Source organism: Aquarana catesbeiana, linkage group LG10, assembly GCF_042186555.1.
Source record: "Aquarana catesbeiana isolate 2022-GZ linkage group LG10, ASM4218655v1, whole genome shotgun sequence".
In the NCBI taxonomy this organism is placed as follows: domain Eukaryota; kingdom Metazoa; phylum Chordata; class Amphibia; order Anura; family Ranidae; genus Aquarana; species Aquarana catesbeiana.
Window position 1 is genome coordinate 184,010,946 of NC_133333.1, and position 17,450 is coordinate 184,028,395.

Genomic DNA, 17,450 nt, shown 5'->3' on the forward strand with positions numbered 1-17,450 from the left:
TTCTCTACATTCTTTCCCACACTCACTTCAGCCAATCCAAGTCAGAGACTCGCCCACGGTGCCTTGTGATTGGACAGCACCCCCCCTCCTCCTCCAAGGCATCCCCCCCCCTCCCATTACACAGACGCAGGCTGCCAGTCACGCGCTTGGCTCAGACCCGGCGCCGGGGATCGGGCTGCCAATAGAGCAAAGCGCGGGGGCTGCCGGGAGGACACAGGTCAGGAGGCGAGCAATCCATCCGGGCACTGCACGGGGCTCAGCGCCTACAGAGGACAGCGAGCCTCACCGCAGCTGCTGCACCGCCTCTTATAGGAGGGATGAATGTTATCTTATTTGTTATTTTATACATGGAATGCAAACATTGTGCTTTTTTCTTGTTTTTTTCGTTCTCAAATTAGTGTTAAAATATGAGCACAGTGATCATCATCCATGCAGTCAGGATATATATATATATATATATATATATATATATCTATATATATATAGATATATATATATATATCCTGACTGCATGGATGGTGATCACTGTGCTCATATTTTATATATATATATATATATATATATATATATATTGTATATATATTATATATGCATGGCGCCTGTCACTCGGGTTGTGTCCGATCTGCAGATTTGTGAACAGATCCCCAATAATCTGGAGCTGTACAGAACAGACCCGACTTTTTTGTGGCATTCTTGTCCTTTCATTTTTTCTGCATTTGTTATCTATTTTATTTCAGGTACTTCTATGGTGCCATCAATTTACGCAGCACTTTACATATATATATTTATTTATTAGGCTCCTTTCTCACGAATGATTCGTTCAGATCTGCCTGTCAGTTTTGTTGGCGGACCTGAACGGGCACCATGTTAGTCTATGGAGCGACGGAGACATCCGATCCGCTAAAATCAGACGGATGGCCCTACGTTCACATCCGTCCCTGGTGGATCGGATCGGGTGAGATCGGATGAAATGCTGTCCGTTTTTGGCCGATCTGTCCATAGCAACCAGCGACGCTCGACAACAGAGAGATCTCCCGCTGAGCTGGCGGACTCCGTGCTAGCGGATCCGCCTCATGTGAATGAGACCTTACAGGTACTTACATTGCGCCGTCAATTTATGCAGTGCTTTACATATACATTGTACATTCACATCAGTCCCTACCCTCAAGGAGCTTACAATCTAAGGTCCCCAACTCACATTCATACATATACTAACTAGGGCCACTTTAGACAGAAGCCAATTAACCTTCCAGCATGTCTTTGGAATGTGGGAGGAAACTGGAGTACAGGGAGGAAACCCACGCAGGCACAGGGAGAACATGCAAACTCCAGGCAGGTAGTGTCGTGGTTGGGATTTGAACCAGCGACTCTTTTTACTGCTAAGCGAGATTGCTAACCAATATATTGTACAAACACTTCTGTCTCTGCTCCAAGGAGCTTACGATCTAATGCCCCTAACTCACATACATACATACACATTTTTGATTGAAAATGTATACTTTATTTTGCATAAAAATATACAGAAAACAAATATTACAACAGGGTACATTACACTTTGTACTGCGACGCAGCGCATAAATACGCTACATTACAATACAGTTCCAAGCATACAAATAAATGACATTCACCCTGCGGTATGATGCCTAATGTGTTGCGTAGAGTAATAATACCCTGAAACATCACATCATGCATGATGCCGCATTACCCCGTAAGAATTAACTAAAAACATGTTACTAGCAAGTCATATAACTTTTCAGACAAATTGCATTTTAACAGGTAACAGGTGTGATTGGGGGTATGGGGGGGGGGGGATAGGGGAGGAGGCAATGGTTGTAATGGTTTTGCACAGAGCAGCCCTGATCCTCCTTCTCTGGGGTCCCCTACCAGAGCTCCAGGCTCCTCCACAGCTGAAGAGGAGGGGCCTGGAGCTCCGGCAGGGGACCCCAGAAAAGGAGGATCGGGGCTGCTCTGTGCAAAATCATTGCACAGAGCAGGTAAATATGACATGTTATTTTAGTTTTTAAAAAAAAAAAACGAAGGTTTAATATCACTTTAAGCATTGAAAAACCTGGAAGCTGAATGCACTCTCCAGTTTTAGTAAATCAACCCCACAGTATATACTACATCATATAACAAAGTCTGGCAATTTGCATATCAGCCATCTGATTGGTATTCTGAAGCAAAGAATGACAGGAGTTCATATTTAAAATCTCTAGGCAGTAAAAATGAAGTTTTTGGTGCCGGAGGGGCTTTTAAACCTGCGTTGCTCTTCTTGGCACAGAACTGCTGATTTAATCGTCACATTAAAGAAATCGCGCACTTTTAAGAGCTGCCATCTAGACATTTTGCGAGCCAATTACTTAAAAAGAACTCGACAAAACGGGCGCCCATTGGATTCCTCAGTGTTAGGATTGGCTCGGGTTGATGTTTTTGCATTGGGGAGAAATTAAAGCTGAGAACTAACTGGATCCAGGCATTGATGTGCTATTTACTATAAACAGGCAACGGTTTCCCAAGATTCACTATAATGAAAATTTGAAAAAATACATCAACACTATGGAGTAAATATTTCCATCTAGAAAGGAATAGTCCCAGCAGTGTAAGTTTGCTGTGATTAGATATGTTTGTGCTGCTTCAAAGTCATTAAATGAAGTGCTCGTTCACACAGGAGACCAGGGGGGGCAGTAAAAGCTAGTGGTTCAACCACTGACCAAAAGAAGAGCATACAGCCGCTCACGGCTAAACAAATGCAGAGGCCGAAATGTTTTGCTTTATGGTCACATCAAAAAATAAAGCTGCATTTTGCATTTGGTTGGCGGTACCACTGCCAAGCATGACCCATTTAAGTGGATCATCTGCATTGCAACTGCCCCTGCATGGTGGTTCAGCCTGTTTAGTGTTACACCAGGTGGTGTGGAGGTGACATAATACTTCTTCACTACCTGTCAAACACACTTTGAAAAGCGATCCACTGTGGATGCTAGGGCTGCTGCACATGAGATTGAGCCGTAATACCTTCTCTGCTCCTTACATGAAACATGTTACTAGTTACTTTTCTTTTATTATTTTAAATAAACAACATCAAAAGTTAAAACCATCATTGTCATACTGTCTTTTCTTTTTTTTCATCATGAAGTTTGTACAGAGTTTCTTTTACATCATACATCATAGCACAATACACTCAATATCAAATTCACAGCTTATGGATGGCCCTATAAACACTGAGCGTGGGGGTTTTCTGCACATTTTCGGAGTAAAGTGTCATACAGAAAATTCTTCGGGGCAGAACGGCGTGTTTTTGTCCCCATAGACTTTTATTATGGCAGTGCCTAAAAAACGCACGTAACATGTAATTGTGTGCATCTTTTTTAAACACTCCCATTGAAGTCAATGGGGCCCAAAACAGCCCCATTCTGTTTCAAAAGCAGCTCATGTACCCTTTCAAGCTACAGGCGTCTGAATGTGCAAATGTGAAGAGGCACAATTTAAAAGCATGGGATTTGGTTTCAGTTATTATTATTATACAGGATTTATAGAGCGCCAACAGTTTGCACGGCACTTTACAACATGAGGGCAGACGTTACAGGATACAATTCAATACAGGAGGAATCAGAGGGCCCTGCTCATTAGAGCTTGCAATCTAGGAGACTCCACTACCTCTAGTACTGAGATTTCCATATCTCCTATGCCTTCTCACTCTCAACACCTCCTTCCTAAAAACCATAATATTTCTTACATCTCATAAATCTTCTTTCACACAATTCACAATTTATCCCAAAACTCTCACTTCACTTTTTCCAGTCCTGCACAACACATTCAACATTTCAGATGTTAAAGCTGAAGTTTAGGTATCATTTTTTTTTTGCATGATTACATTGGTCTAGATCAGATCAATGCGTTTCTGCATATCTTATACCTGTGGAAGCTGAAAATCACTGTAGTAGTCACTGCTACTACATTGATAGCAGCAGTCCTCCAGATCGTGTTGAGCAGCTGCAGTTTGCATAGTAACTACAAGGGCGGGGGCACTCGCTCAGCACTGCTGCCATTTGCAGAATGCCTTGTTTGTTTTTAAGAATACAGCGCGCCCTATGGTTGAATAAGATGAGGTGGGGCAGTGATGTCACAATCTCAGCTTTGTCTAATCAGATAGCACCTTATACTTGAAAAAAACACAGGGCCTTCTGTTAATGGTGACAGCGCTGGGTAAGCAACCCCTTGTGGTTACTGTGTAGAAGGGCAAGCACTCAGCACTGGACCTGCTATCACTGTAGTAGCTGTGACTACTACAGTGATTTGCAGCTTCCACAGGGATCATTCAGGCATGAGATATACCTAATTATTGCATTGGTCCAAGCTGGACCAATGTAATTAAATACTGATGCCCCGTACACACGATCCGAAAATCGTACGAAAAATGCCGCATTCGAAACGATCGTACGATAATCGGATCGTTAGTACAGAGCTTTCGAGAGCCGATCAGGACAGTTCATCCGATATTATTCTATCGGACATGCACGGAAATTTTTTCCGTACGATGCCCGATCGTACGATTTTCGTTTAATCGGTACAGCTATCGTTCGAAAATGCAATACAAATGCATTACAACACATGACATCGTTTCCGAATTTTTATTCTGTCGTACGGGAATTTTCGGGACTTTAGTAAACTCATCAGATTCGATGTGAGATTAGCAGGCAAACAAAAACGGACGATCATTCGTCCGATATTCGGATCGTGTGTATGGGGCTTAAGTACTGCATCATGCTGATTCTGATTGTTGTGTCTCAGTTCTATATACGAATGTCTATTACTATTTTATTACTCAAATTTCAATGTATATCTTTGTTGTAAAATGTCATCCTATGGTATTGTTCTATATTTTGTAATACTCAATAAAAATGTATTCTTACAAAAAATGAAATAAAAATCATATCTAAACTTTAGCTTTAATTCTTTTACTCTGTTCAGCTCTTTCTCTTATTTCCATATTTGTCTCCTCTCCTGCAAGTTTTTTTGCTCACAAAATATATGGACTTATCCCTCTACACTTTACCCTCAGACCCACCTCATTATCAGATAACCTTTCCTTACATTGGAATACCCTGGTTGGTAAATACCTGTGAACTACTACATCTTACTGCTGATTTACAAGATCTTTATCACACATATTCCCCAATGCCCTTTTCCTTTGTGCTACATTCATCCTCCAATCAGTTCAATTGCTTTTTACTTTTCTGAAAGATTCTTCACCTTCTTCTTCTCATGCCACATTTCTCTAGACACTTCAAACACTACATGGACAAAGTTTGTGGAGCTAGTTGGACATTCTATTCCAAAGCCGTAGGCATTAATATGGAGTTGGCTCTTCCTTTATGGCTATAACAGCCTCCACTCTTCCGCAAAGGCTTCCCGCAAGATTTTGGGCTGTATCTCTGCCCATTAAAACAAAAGAATATTTGTTAGGCCAGATACTTACTTTGGAGGAGAAGACCTGGCTCACAATCAGTGTTCAAATTGATCCCAAAGTTTGGGATTTTTAAATGTGCTCGCCAACATCTGAAGGGTATCACCAGAGGGGCGGTGAAGAGTTGAGTATAAGTGGGTCTGGGGTGGTTTTACACAGACGCTGTATTTTGCCCTGAATGGGTGACAGAGCGGTTGATTTACCAAAACTTGAGAGAAGTGGCTGCTGGTGCTCAAAATTTTTGGGGGCGCAAACGAACTGAAAAATACTGACACAAAAACATCAATTGCAGTCACTGTGCCCATCATATGCAGCCACTCTGCCCATCATATGCAGCCAACTGTGCCCATAATATGCAGCCAACTGTGCTCATAATATGCAGGCAACTGTGCCCATAATATGCAACCAACTGTGCCCATCATATGCAGCCAACTGTGCCCATCATATGTAGCCAACTGTGCCCATCATAGGCAGCCTCTGTGCCCATCATATGCAGCCTCTGTGCTCATCAAATGCAGCCAACTGTGCCCCATCAAATGCAGCCTCTCAGCCCATAATATGCAGCCACGGTGCCCCATCAATTGCAGCCTCTCAGCCCATAATATGCAGCCACTGTGCCCCCCCCCCGCCCTTTCGCTGTCTGTCCGGCACTTACCCCATTGTGGTGGGTCAGGAAGCAAGTCTGGTGGCGAGCTGTCGGATGTGTCGCGCGGAGATGGATGCAGGGCTCCTCCTTGCATGTCTTCTTCGTGTTCTGCATGGCGACCAAATTGTATCGCCTCTACCTTCAGCCAATCAGGTGCCCGGTATTACATCGGGGCCTCCTGATTGGCTGAGAGGTGGTTCTGTGTTAGCAAAGCAAATATTCATTTGCTTTGCTAAAACACCTGGGTGCACTGCGAGCGCAATGGTTTGCACCATTTTTCATAATTCAGGCGCCCGAAAAGGGGCTGGACGCCTGAATGGGGGTGGCTACAGTGGCCGTGGATAGATTCATGCAATGCATGAATCTATCCATAGTAAACAGAGGGGGTAACTAGAGAGAGGGGGCGGCGCCCAAGCGCCCCTAATGGATGCACCGCCACTGCTTGAGAGTGCAAAAACTGGTACAGCTGTGCAAGGCAGCGAATCAGCTGCCAACATCAGCTTGTTTAATTAAGCTTTGACAAAAAAAAAAAAAACAGGAAGCTGATTGGTGTCTATGCAAAGCTGCACCAGATTTTGTACTCTCCAGTTTTAGTAAATGAACCCAAGTGTCTCTTCATATATCAGACAACATTTCTACACTTCCTCAACATCCCACACACCCACACAGATCAACTGCTTCCCACTCACAAAAAGATTTTACACTTCCTCTTCTCCATATTTATTTTAAATCTGCTCGCCTTCATTTAAAAGAACAAAACAAAAACAAACTACTCATGTCTATTGGTAGATGCCTACACACACACACACACACACACACAAAATGAAATAAAATCTCTCTAAACACAACATAAACAAAAAGTCACTGCCCTTGCTGAATACAAACCTTTTTAGTTACTATACAAAAGTCTCATATGGCCAATTTGTATCTTCTTAATTAGATTACATTCCTGTAAACAGAAGCTATTACACAGTTAAGCTGAAAGTGGTTTAAACTGGCCATAGATGGATCAAATCTCGGCCAGTTCAGCAAAGACCAACCAAGAATCGATCCATCTACGGTCTGGCTAGTTGTACCCAAGTCGATCCATTGATCGATTTGGGTACAAGCAGCCTGTTGGATTCTTTTCTTTTCGATTACTGCCAGCAGCTATAGCCTCTAGCAGTAATCATTGGGTTCTGCTGGCCAGGAAGGCTACTGGCCAGCAGAACACAATAGCCCTGCGGGAGTGATCCATCAATACAGACTGTGGGGGAATTAAGAAAATGTTTTTTCCTTCCACCTGTGGTAGAAGGAAAGAAAATTGCATAGTCTGTGGGATGCTTTAAACACAGCAGCTTGTCCATACTTGGAGTGGATGCGAGATTCTCAGTATCATCACAGTATAAGAAAGAGGATGTAACCCAAAAATAAATAAAGTACGGGGGGGTGGGGGGAAGGCGGGAAGTGGGGAAGTGGGGAGGGTAAAATGTATTGCTCAGATGTAAACTGTGCTGTGCAGTTTGTTTTATATTTTTGTATACCAAGTTGTGCTTTGACAAAATAAAATAAATAATTAAATAAATAAATAAATAAAATAACCACCAATGACTTTTCACTTTTTGGTAGATAATTTTCCATTGTGCTTTGCATTTTGTCCCAATCTCAAGAATTCTTCTGTTCTGACCCCCAACATTTTTGATTTGAGCACCATTTTCCTTTAGGCCATTTGCAATAATATATACCATTTTGGAGGCTTGATTACCTGCCCGGAGCATGCAAAGGAATATATGGCCAAGTCTAAATTTTTCACTTTCTGGGTGTTAGGAACCCTCATGTTCATGTTAAAGTGGAAGCGTGATTTTAAAGAGGCAGATGTTTTAATGCAGAAGAGACATACAATGTCTCTTCTGCATTAAAGTTTCTAACCTGCCCATCTGCACTGTACACTGAGCCATGCACATGCAGCTCAGTGTACATGTATGAACCCCCGTGCATGCTTCACACAAAGATTGGAACCTGGAAGAGGAGCAGCTGAAGATGTCAGTGGCCAGTGAGGGAGCTCCGGGACACCACAGCGCTGGAGTGGAGGTGAATTTATCCACTTATGGTATAACCACATGAGAACCCTGGTGTCAGAGAGGTTACCTTGTTGGTCGCGGTGCTGGCCGCTCTGGTGCGCGGCGGTGCGCGCTGGCATGCGCATTCCTGTTCGCGCTGCTGTGCATGCCTCTGTGAGCACTGGTGTGCATGATTCTGTGGGCGCTGGTGTGCGCACTGGTGTTTGACCGCGTGCGTGTGCGCGCGGGTGTGTGCGCGCGCCTGTGCACGTCGGCTTGCGCACGCGCGCTGTGTTTGGCACCAACCGGCCTATTTAGGTCTGCTGTGCACTCTGCTCGGTGCTGCCTGATCATCAGCTCCCTGTGCCCTTGTTCCCGTTGCCTATACCTGTGTTCCTGATCTCCTGACGACCCGGCTTGCCTCTCGGATATTCCTGACTTCTGCTTGCACCTGACCTCGGCCTGTTTGACTCCGCTTCTGTCTGCTCCTGTTGTACCTTTGTTGCCTGCCTGTTGCTGAACCCTGCCTGTGCCCTGACCTGCCTGCTCTGCTCCTGCTCAGCAAATGTTTGCCTGTGTTCCAGCCTACTTACCTGCTGCTTGAAGATCAGTTTCCTTCCAGCACCTGGATCCTCATCACCAGGCTCTCATACCATTCCGCACTCCCATGCCTCCTGTCTATTCTATCAGGGGCCACGAGTCTCCACGTTAGGGAGACCACCCTCTGCCCAAGCGCACTCACCGGTCTGGTAAGTGGAAGTCTGACACCTGGCTTTGGCCCAGCTCCACAGCTCTACTTGGACCTCCCTCCTCCATTTTTCCTCCTCACTCCACCACCACCAGAGTAGAGGATCTTTCACTCAATTCAGCATCATTGGGTTCTCAGCAAAATCTGCAGTCTTGTCTAATCTCAAACTATTCTTTTGTATGCCTGAAGGTGAAACAATGACAGCAAAAAAGAGACTGCCTGAGGTACCTCTATTGTTTCCAATGAAAAACGCCTGAGGAGGGTGGAATACTCCCCCTCTTCCATCTTGGTCACATTTGAATTGCATCCAAAACTTCTGGTGGCCATTAAAATGAAACAACTGAAAAATAATACAGTTTCCCTTTCTCAAAGCAAAGTTGACCATACACACCTAGAAGCTGGAGGCATAGGTGGCCCTGCCGACACTTCCAGCTCAAAAAACTTTGATTGAGAAATTGAAATAGCCAGACTGAAAAAAGTTGGCTGAACAGTAACTGCAGCCAATGAGCCGCTGTCACTAGGTATTCTGGGGGCAGCGGGTGCAGTTTATAAAATGCAAGAGCCAGCACCTGGAAAATGTGTCCATCTACGCTCTTCAGCATGGATGGGGATTATATGGATTTCCCTTGTTCAGTCCAGCATGCTTTAAGTGTATAGAGTTTGCTTCTCCGTATAGTATTTATTTGTTTATCATCTTTTCTGTATAGATATTCAGTCCGGTCTCATGACATCGCAGTAGGCAGATATTGAATACTGTCATAAATGTCAGCACTTAATGATGTGGTGCCATTCTCTGCAGCATTCTCTGGTGAACAGGTCAGCTTACTGACATACCACTGAGAGATGGGTCCTTGACACCCTGTACTTACAGAAAATGGGTTGAGTGGGCACCTGAATGGCACCCAGAAGAGGAGCGTTACTGGGCCTTGAAGTGGTGACTTTGTAGGTGACAGCGGCAATGAGAAAGAAAGTATTTCAATGAAAGCTGATTTTTATTTTAATAATAGCTGGGTTGTTAATAACACAAAACTTTTTCTTCTTAGACTTTGGATGAAATGGGGAAATGATAGAACCCCTGCAGGTTTCACTGCTGTCTGGGGCTCCGTTATACAGATTTCCCCCAGTTTCTGTCCTGGGGACAACCTTTTGCCAGGGAATGACAGAAAGTGAGGGAAAATCTGCATAAGACAGGAATAAAAGATAAAAGAGATTCTTGCATTTTTTCTTCTAGAAAATATTATTTTTTACTGTTGTCATTGTTGCTGTTGGAGAGATAAAAAGAAGTTTTGGGCATAGATACACTTTAAGGGGTCTATTTATAAAACATTTTACTGGATAAATGTCACCAGCATTTGCTCAGCTATGATAAATTCTGACTATATTTTACATAATATCTTGAGTTTGTATGATCATCAGCTCCATCTAGTAGTCATAATGCTGTTTTTTTCCTGAAATACATCAGTCTGGAAAATACTACAAGATGGCCACTAGATGGAGCTGACAATCATAGTAAATCACTGTATTAGACAAACTACAGCCAGAATTCATTATGGCACCATGAATGTTTGTGACGTTGGTCCAGCAGATTATTTATAACTAGACCCCAAAGTCTGGTGGAAACAAAGAAACAGTAGTACAGTGAAAAAAAAAATTCTTATGCCTTACAAAGTTTAAAGTGATTTTGGATCCTTTGACTTTTCATTTTATATTAGCAGACAAATCCGATTGGTAGGTTGGGTCATGAAAGCCATTAGCAGGATATTGCACACAAAAAAATAGCCACGCACCATACCCAGCAGGCCCTCGGTTATGCCTTTTTGCCCATTATAAGGCAACATTAGCTCTTTTTTATAACCTTTATAAGACCCCCTCCAGTGCATATGGAAATGTCAAGAAAGGCTGCTAGCCAATGTCACAAGGCTGAATAGATCTGGTACCAGGGCTAATGTTTTAGCGCCATCACTTGGTCTTAGCCAAAAAGAAGTCAGTCCCTTTTCCTACACAATCTTACATAGCACTAAGTCTATGTAGTGGCTCATAATGTGACATACATAGTGGCTCCATGGTGACATAAAAAAGAATTCTTGTCTTTTATGAGCTCTTTGCAAGGCAGTGCAATTTTACAGTATCATCTTATCTGCTTGCTGTCAGTGGAAAGGGAAGATGCAGACAGGCACATTAACCGTCAGATCTCAGAACCGAGACAATTCAGTGGAATCATAACCTTCCTCAGGAGCCCGCTGCATAATAGATGAGCTCTTTTTATACCTTGTAATTGTCTCCTGTCACAAAGGAACTTCATTCTCCCTCCTGTCCCCTTCCTACCAGAGCCAGGCTGACTTTTACAGTAGGGGCTTTGTTTCTTTTTTGGAGGGAATTAGCCTGACCATTGCTATGTCTAATGAATGGCATCAGATGTTGTGTAATAGGGACATGACCGTGTATAATGGGATGCAAAATGCCATGACATGAATGACTAATAGTCGGTCAGTAGTAGAATGGGCCATCACAAATTAATTCAGATAATTCATTTTTTTAAATATAAATCATATATGATATATATATATATATATATATATATATATATATATATATATATATATATATAGTTTGTTTTTTGGGTTTTTTTTTACTCCATTGACATTTTGACTCCTTAGGATTAGAACAAAGTATCTGTGATGTCATGAGTAAACCAAAATACACCATACCTGCAGTTTGCATATGTATATACATTGTGTATATGGCACATGCTGCATATAATTAACTTCAAAGAGACAGCTAATGCAATCCCATTTATCCATATCAAAAGTTAATGATCATTAGTCCCCCCTTCCCCAAGAAACCACCAGATCATAAAATGTAAAGAGTTTATTGAATAAAACTCCTGCAGTTTAGGAAGTTTTTGACACAAAAACAACACAATAACTTTGGCATTACATAATCTTTGTACCAGATGTACAAAACTAAAAAAAAAAAAAAACATTTCAGCAAAAGAGTTTTAATACAAAAATGGGTCATTTATACAAGTTTATTTTTTAAGAATAAAAAAGTAATGTCCTCATAGATGCAAATAAATATATTTGTTTAGAGTTTCTCTAAGGCAAGGTCCCATAAAACGGAACCAATAAATAAAAAAATATAGTCTGATTACAAAGTGTGGTCAGTTCACCAGGGTCTCCATACGCACTCAGTGCTGTCAGGTCCACTGCTGCCACCTAGAGGGCTCACTGTTCTGGACATGTGTGGCATCTTGTGAGAGAAGGTGGTGAGTCCCTGGACTGGGGATTGGGCCTGTGGTGCCCTGCTGGAGGTGACATTTCCATTGGCATAGAGAGGAATCACTGGTCCTGGGCTGGAGGAATAGGCAGGGTTGGGGATAAGGAAAGCAAACTGTCCATCAGTGGCTGGTACCAGCTGGAAGCCTCCCTGGAACACCTTGGGAGACACAGCCTCAGCGGAGGTCATCTTGCAGGGCATGGGCACAGGAGCAGTGGCCACCGGTGCTGAGGGCAACTGGACATGCAGAGGTTGGCTGGAAGGAGGCTGCTGGTAATTCATCGCCACAATTTGGCCTAGGCAACTAGACAGATGACCAAGTAGCCGGGTCCTGACTTCTGTGTTGACGCCTTCGCAGGTGGAGAGGAATCGGGTCACTTCGTTCATGCATTCATTGAATCCTGCTCTGTATTTGCCAAGTACTGATGGATCAGCTGATAGTGCAGCTACAGGAGAAACAAAGAACATTACATTAGTACTGGTGATTAAGGAATGTGATTATGAACCATCTCACTTGAATACAAGTGATAATCATTTAGCACTTGAATAGCTTGCTTCATACAAAAGCTCCTGAATCAATACAATTCTACGTAACCCACAGCAGGCAAATCAAGATGCTACTAAACTCTGATCATACGTACAATATAAAATATATAAAAATGTAATTAAGTTCCAGCATGCCAATACCTATAGCAGATCATCTACAAACACCCTGCAAGCCCCTACATCATTCATCAATACCAATCATTGTGGAAATATAAAGAGCCTCGGATATGTACCTGTCATCTGGACTCGTTGTAAGTTCCGCAGGTGCTTGACTGTCATTTCCAGGATATCAGCCTTCTCCAGCTTGGAGTGTCTGGAGCTCTGCAAAGAGGGAAGGAGGCGATCAGTGACAAGGTGGGAGACATGTGGGCAGCAGAGATGGATGGAGGGACAGGAGGGATGAAGGGACAGGAGAGATGATAGGACAGGAGGGATGGAGGGACAGAAGAGATGGAGGGACAGGAGGGCTGAAGGGACAGGAGAGATGATAGGACAGGAGGGATGGAGGGACAGGAGGGATGGAAGGACAGGAGGGATGGAAGGACAGGAGAGATGGAAGGACAGGACAGATGGAAGGACAGGACAGATGGAAGGACAGGAGGGATGGGAGGACTTGAGCCACTGGGAGATTGAAGGACAGGAGGGATGGAGGGACTGGAAGGACAGGAGGGATGGAGGAACTGGAGGGATGGAAGGACTGGAGGGATGGAAGGACAGGAGGGATGGAGGGACTGGAAGGACAGGAGGGATGGAGGGACTGGAGGGATGGAAGGACTGGAGGGATGGAAGGACAGGAGGGATGGAAGGACAGGAGGGACGGGAGAGATGGAGGGACTGGAGGGATGGAAGGACAGGAGAGATGGAGGGACTGGAGGGATGGAAGGACTGGAGGGATGGAAGGACAGGAGGGATGGAAGGACAGGAGGGACAGGAGAGATGGAAGGACTGCAGGGAGCAAATGGAAAAGTTCAGCCAACTTACATCTTTTTTTAGGGCATCCAAAATAAGTGTCTTGAGCTGTCCCAAGCTTTCATTGATGCGAGCTCTTCTGCGCTTCTCCATGATAGGTTTGGAGGACTGTAAAGACAGAGGCAAGACATGAGTACAACGCTACAGTACAAGTTGCCAACATATCCCTGTATTGTGATCTTCAGCACCCACCCGTGGGTTACAGGGGGGGATATTTACCTTTCTGTGCTCGCTGGCACTCTTAGGTTTATCTGGGGTCTGGGCAGAGCTGGCCGGTGCCCCCGCAATAGGGGAGGCGGTGGGCTTCTCCATGCTGTCAGCAGGCATGATCTGATGGGGGTAATACACAGGATGGATGGGGGGGTTGTATCCGGACAGTAGCAAAGCAGTTGTATAAAGTCACTAGAGGTAACCTGACTAGTCCCAGAGCCTGAGTGTTGAGTGTCTGTCCCGGTCTATGGGCTCTCCCCTATTTATACTCCTCTCTGCTGCTTCCCATTCGTGTGAAACCTTCTCTACATTCTTTCCCACACTCGCCTCGCCCACAGCTTTTTCTGATTGGACAGCACTCACCCTCCTCCTGGCCCCCCTTCTCCCAAGACTTTCCACCACCACCCCCCCTCCTCCTATAGACAGGCGCCCAATGCACTGCTCAGTGTTAGGATTGGCTCGGGTTGATGTTTTTGCAATGGGGAGAAATTCAAGCTGAGAACTAACTGGATCCAGGCATTGATGTGTTATTTACTGTAAATAGGCAACGGTTTCTCAAGCCTCACTACAATGAACATTTTAAAAAATACATCAACACTATGGAGTAAATATTTCCACTTAAAAATATTCCCAGCGCTGTAAATCAGTGGTAATTGGAGAAGTTTGTGTTGATGGATCTTTATAACGAATAAAAATTTGGTTTTATTGCTTTGCTTTGCTCAAGTCAACAACACGAGTCAATGGCTGACTACAAACTGTGTTAGTAAACTTGGCTGATGTATGGAAAGTATTTGTTAAAAAACAAAATACAATGTAATAAACTGTCATAAAATATCAAAATAACATAAATATGAACAGTTATCTACATTCTTTGCTCAAAATCTCAACAGTCCAAAGGCTTCGTTCACGCGGCACTCTCTACCGTCCCTCTATAAAGCGATCTGTAGTGGACCCTGATAATGTCGCCTCCTGAAAGTCCCCCTTTTTTTTCAGCCGAACAAGTATTTTCTTTTAAAATACTGTGCCTCAAACTTTTGGTTCACAGTTGCAACTCTGTCTATTTCAGTTAAATGGGTTGAAATTGGCATTGGTATAGCTTGCCTGATGCGATATGCTGTATAGTTTTGCAGTAATATATACTACCTTCTCCAGCCGTGATTGCGCAATTTAACTAGGTGGTCGAATGAACTGCCTGTTTTCATGGCCCTCTGCAAAAAAAAAGGAAAAAAATTATGTACAAATTGCATGTAAAGCTTGGTTCACATCGGTGAGATGGATTTTGGGCCCAGCGAGATTGTATGCACATTTTACATGTTTTTAGGCGCGTTTTTTTTATCGACTTCTAATAGAACGCGTGTTTTCGTGAAAGTGCATCAAAATCCTTCATGCTCCATCCTTAATGCGCTTTCAGAAAATGTGCGTTCTTTTTCAAGTCGATAGCAAACGCATGTAAAACTTGCATTCAAACGGTAAAACTCGCATACAAACGCGTTGCGCCCAAAACTGTCCTACTTTTAAAAACAACATCCTCCCAGCCATTGAAAAACATTTCCTGGATGCGTCTGGTTTAGCAATTGTGTGATCTGTGTCTTGTGACAGTCAGATCTGCATATCTGATCTATAAATGGTTGCAGGATCTCTGCCCAGACAGGGCCGTCCATCATCATTCTGCATCACAGACTTCTGGCGAGTTATACTCGCTCTTCTGGCTGACAGTGAATTGTATAGACAGCCTGACATGCAAACAACCAACTTTCCCCCCAAATTAAAAAAATCACCAGCCTGCACCTGAGAGGACCTGCTGTGATTGAATACACTAGCCAAATAGACAAGTTCTTTTTTTTTTTTTTTTTTTAACAAGAAAAGTTCTTTTTTTCTTCTAATCTGACATTTGCATCTCAGTGGCACACTGACACCTTGTGAGCCATTCCTGACATTTACATAATCCTAATTCCCCGGGACCTTTTATTCTGCAGGTGATAGGTGTGATAATGGGGTGATAATGGGGACGAGGTTGCTGGGCCTGTTTCTGCATAATGAGGCTGCTGCCTATAGAGAAATACAATTTCACCTTTTTTATGATTGGCTGCTGCAAGGCAGTGTGACAGTTTACATCCCTCAATCAGCGCATTTCTATATATCATCCATGCAGGTGACATAGCACTAAAAGTCCCAGCACTGATCAGGCTAAGTTTATATGTGCACCTCTGAAAAGCACCCTGTATTTGGATCCCCTTATAGAGGCGTTTGACAGGAGTATCAACCTCCTCACCGCCTATGTTAACCCCTTAAATGCTGAAACATTTCCTGCAAATGCATTGCAGTGCAGCTGCAGCGTGGCTCATTCTCTTAAATGGGTTACGTTGAGGATTAAGCAGCTTGTATCTGCTTGGGGAAGGGGGTGGTAAAATACACCACAACCACGTTTTTAACACCCTGCAAGTCTAAACAACGCAAATCTTGCCATGCCCTGTGTGCCAACAGCTGTGACCAGGCCAGATTCATGCCCTGTACAAATCAATGGTCAGTGCCGCCACTGTTTGCATGTAACTGCTGGCCAGGGGCAGACTGACCATTCGGGCACTCGGGCACTGCCAGAGGGCCTCATGCCACTAAGGGGCCCCATCAGGGTTGCCAGCCTCAATATAACCAGGGACAGTATGTAAAAATCTGTGTTTTTTTAAAAATCCCAAGATTATAGCTGCCCCGCCTCTCCAGTACCTTTTCAGTGTGTGTATGTGTATTCTGTGTGTGTATATTGTGTGTGTGTATTCTGTGTGTGTATACTATATATGTGTATATGTATACTGTGTGTGTATTCTGTGTGTGTATACTGCATGTGTGTGTGTATACTGTGTGTGTATACTGTTTGTGTGTGTGTATACAGTGTGGCCCCATAATCTATTGCCTGGGGGCCCTATAATCTCCTATTGGCCGGGGGCCCCATAATCTTCTCCTATTGCCCGGGGGCCCCATGAGTTGTCAGTCCACCCCTGCTGCTGGCCATACACCATACAATCTGATTGTACAATCTCCCCTAGATCTACCGTCAACTACGTAGTGCAAGGGCCTGCCTGATTTGACACTTATTGCTTTGGTTCCTTGTCAGATTTTATTGTTTTGGTAAAGCTAAATGACATTGGACAACCTTGGCACAATCAAATTGTACAGTGTATGGCCAGCTTTAGATCTACCTACAGTGCACGGGCCTCTATGGTTGGATACAAACTGATTGGCTGGGAAGGTTCTTGTATTAAATAGTTTTGGTGGATCTAAAGTTGATTTATTGTAATTAACGTATGCATTCTATATAATTGTTGAATGTCCAGGAACATACATCAATAAATATTTCACTGACAAAAAAAGTTTTTTTATCGATTGCATGATCAGATTGTAATGTGTGTGATAAGGCGAAAGATTGTTCGGTGCAAAGTCGGCCTAACGTACAATTCTAGGGGCTCTGATCTGCCCTGGGCACAGTTTGCATCCGGAGATGATGGTTTCTTGCGACACACAAACTTTGGTGCAAAGCTTATCATGCATTCATAG

General features: G+C 43.6%; 1 protein-coding gene across 1 annotated transcript; it reads right to left on the reverse strand.

Annotated features, from left to right (window-relative positions):
• Positions 1-11,882: 11,882 nt before the first annotated feature.
• On the reverse strand, positions 11,883-14,195 carry LOC141111071 (transcription factor HES-4). The gene is made up of 4 exons (XM_073603051.1): positions 13,911-14,195; positions 13,704-13,799; positions 12,956-13,043; positions 11,883-12,622 (listed from the first exon to the last, which is right to left on the reverse strand). Exons 1-4 carry the CDS (start codon positions 14,016-14,018, stop codon positions 12,066-12,068), a joined length of 849 nt encoding a protein of 282 aa, XP_073459152.1. The 5' UTR covers positions 14,019-14,195; the 3' UTR covers positions 11,883-12,065.
• Positions 14,196-17,450: the final 3,255 nt, after the last annotated feature.

What these genes read in the sequence shown, in the direction of transcription:
- LOC141111071 (XM_073603051.1), bottom strand. Translation starts at nt 14,018, where the DNA reads ATGCCTGCTGACAGCATGGAGAAGCCCACCGCCTCCCCTATTGCGGGG. An exon ending in TGGATGCCCTAAAAAAAGAT is followed by an intron (nt 13,044 to 13,703) that starts GTAAGTTGGCTG and finishes CCCTCTTTGCAG; the next exon opens with AGCTCCAGACACTCCAAGCT. An exon ending in ACAACGAGTCCAGATGACAG is followed by an intron (nt 12,623 to 12,955) that starts GTACATATCCGA and finishes TTTCTCCTGTAG; the next exon opens with CTGCACTATCAGCTGATCCA.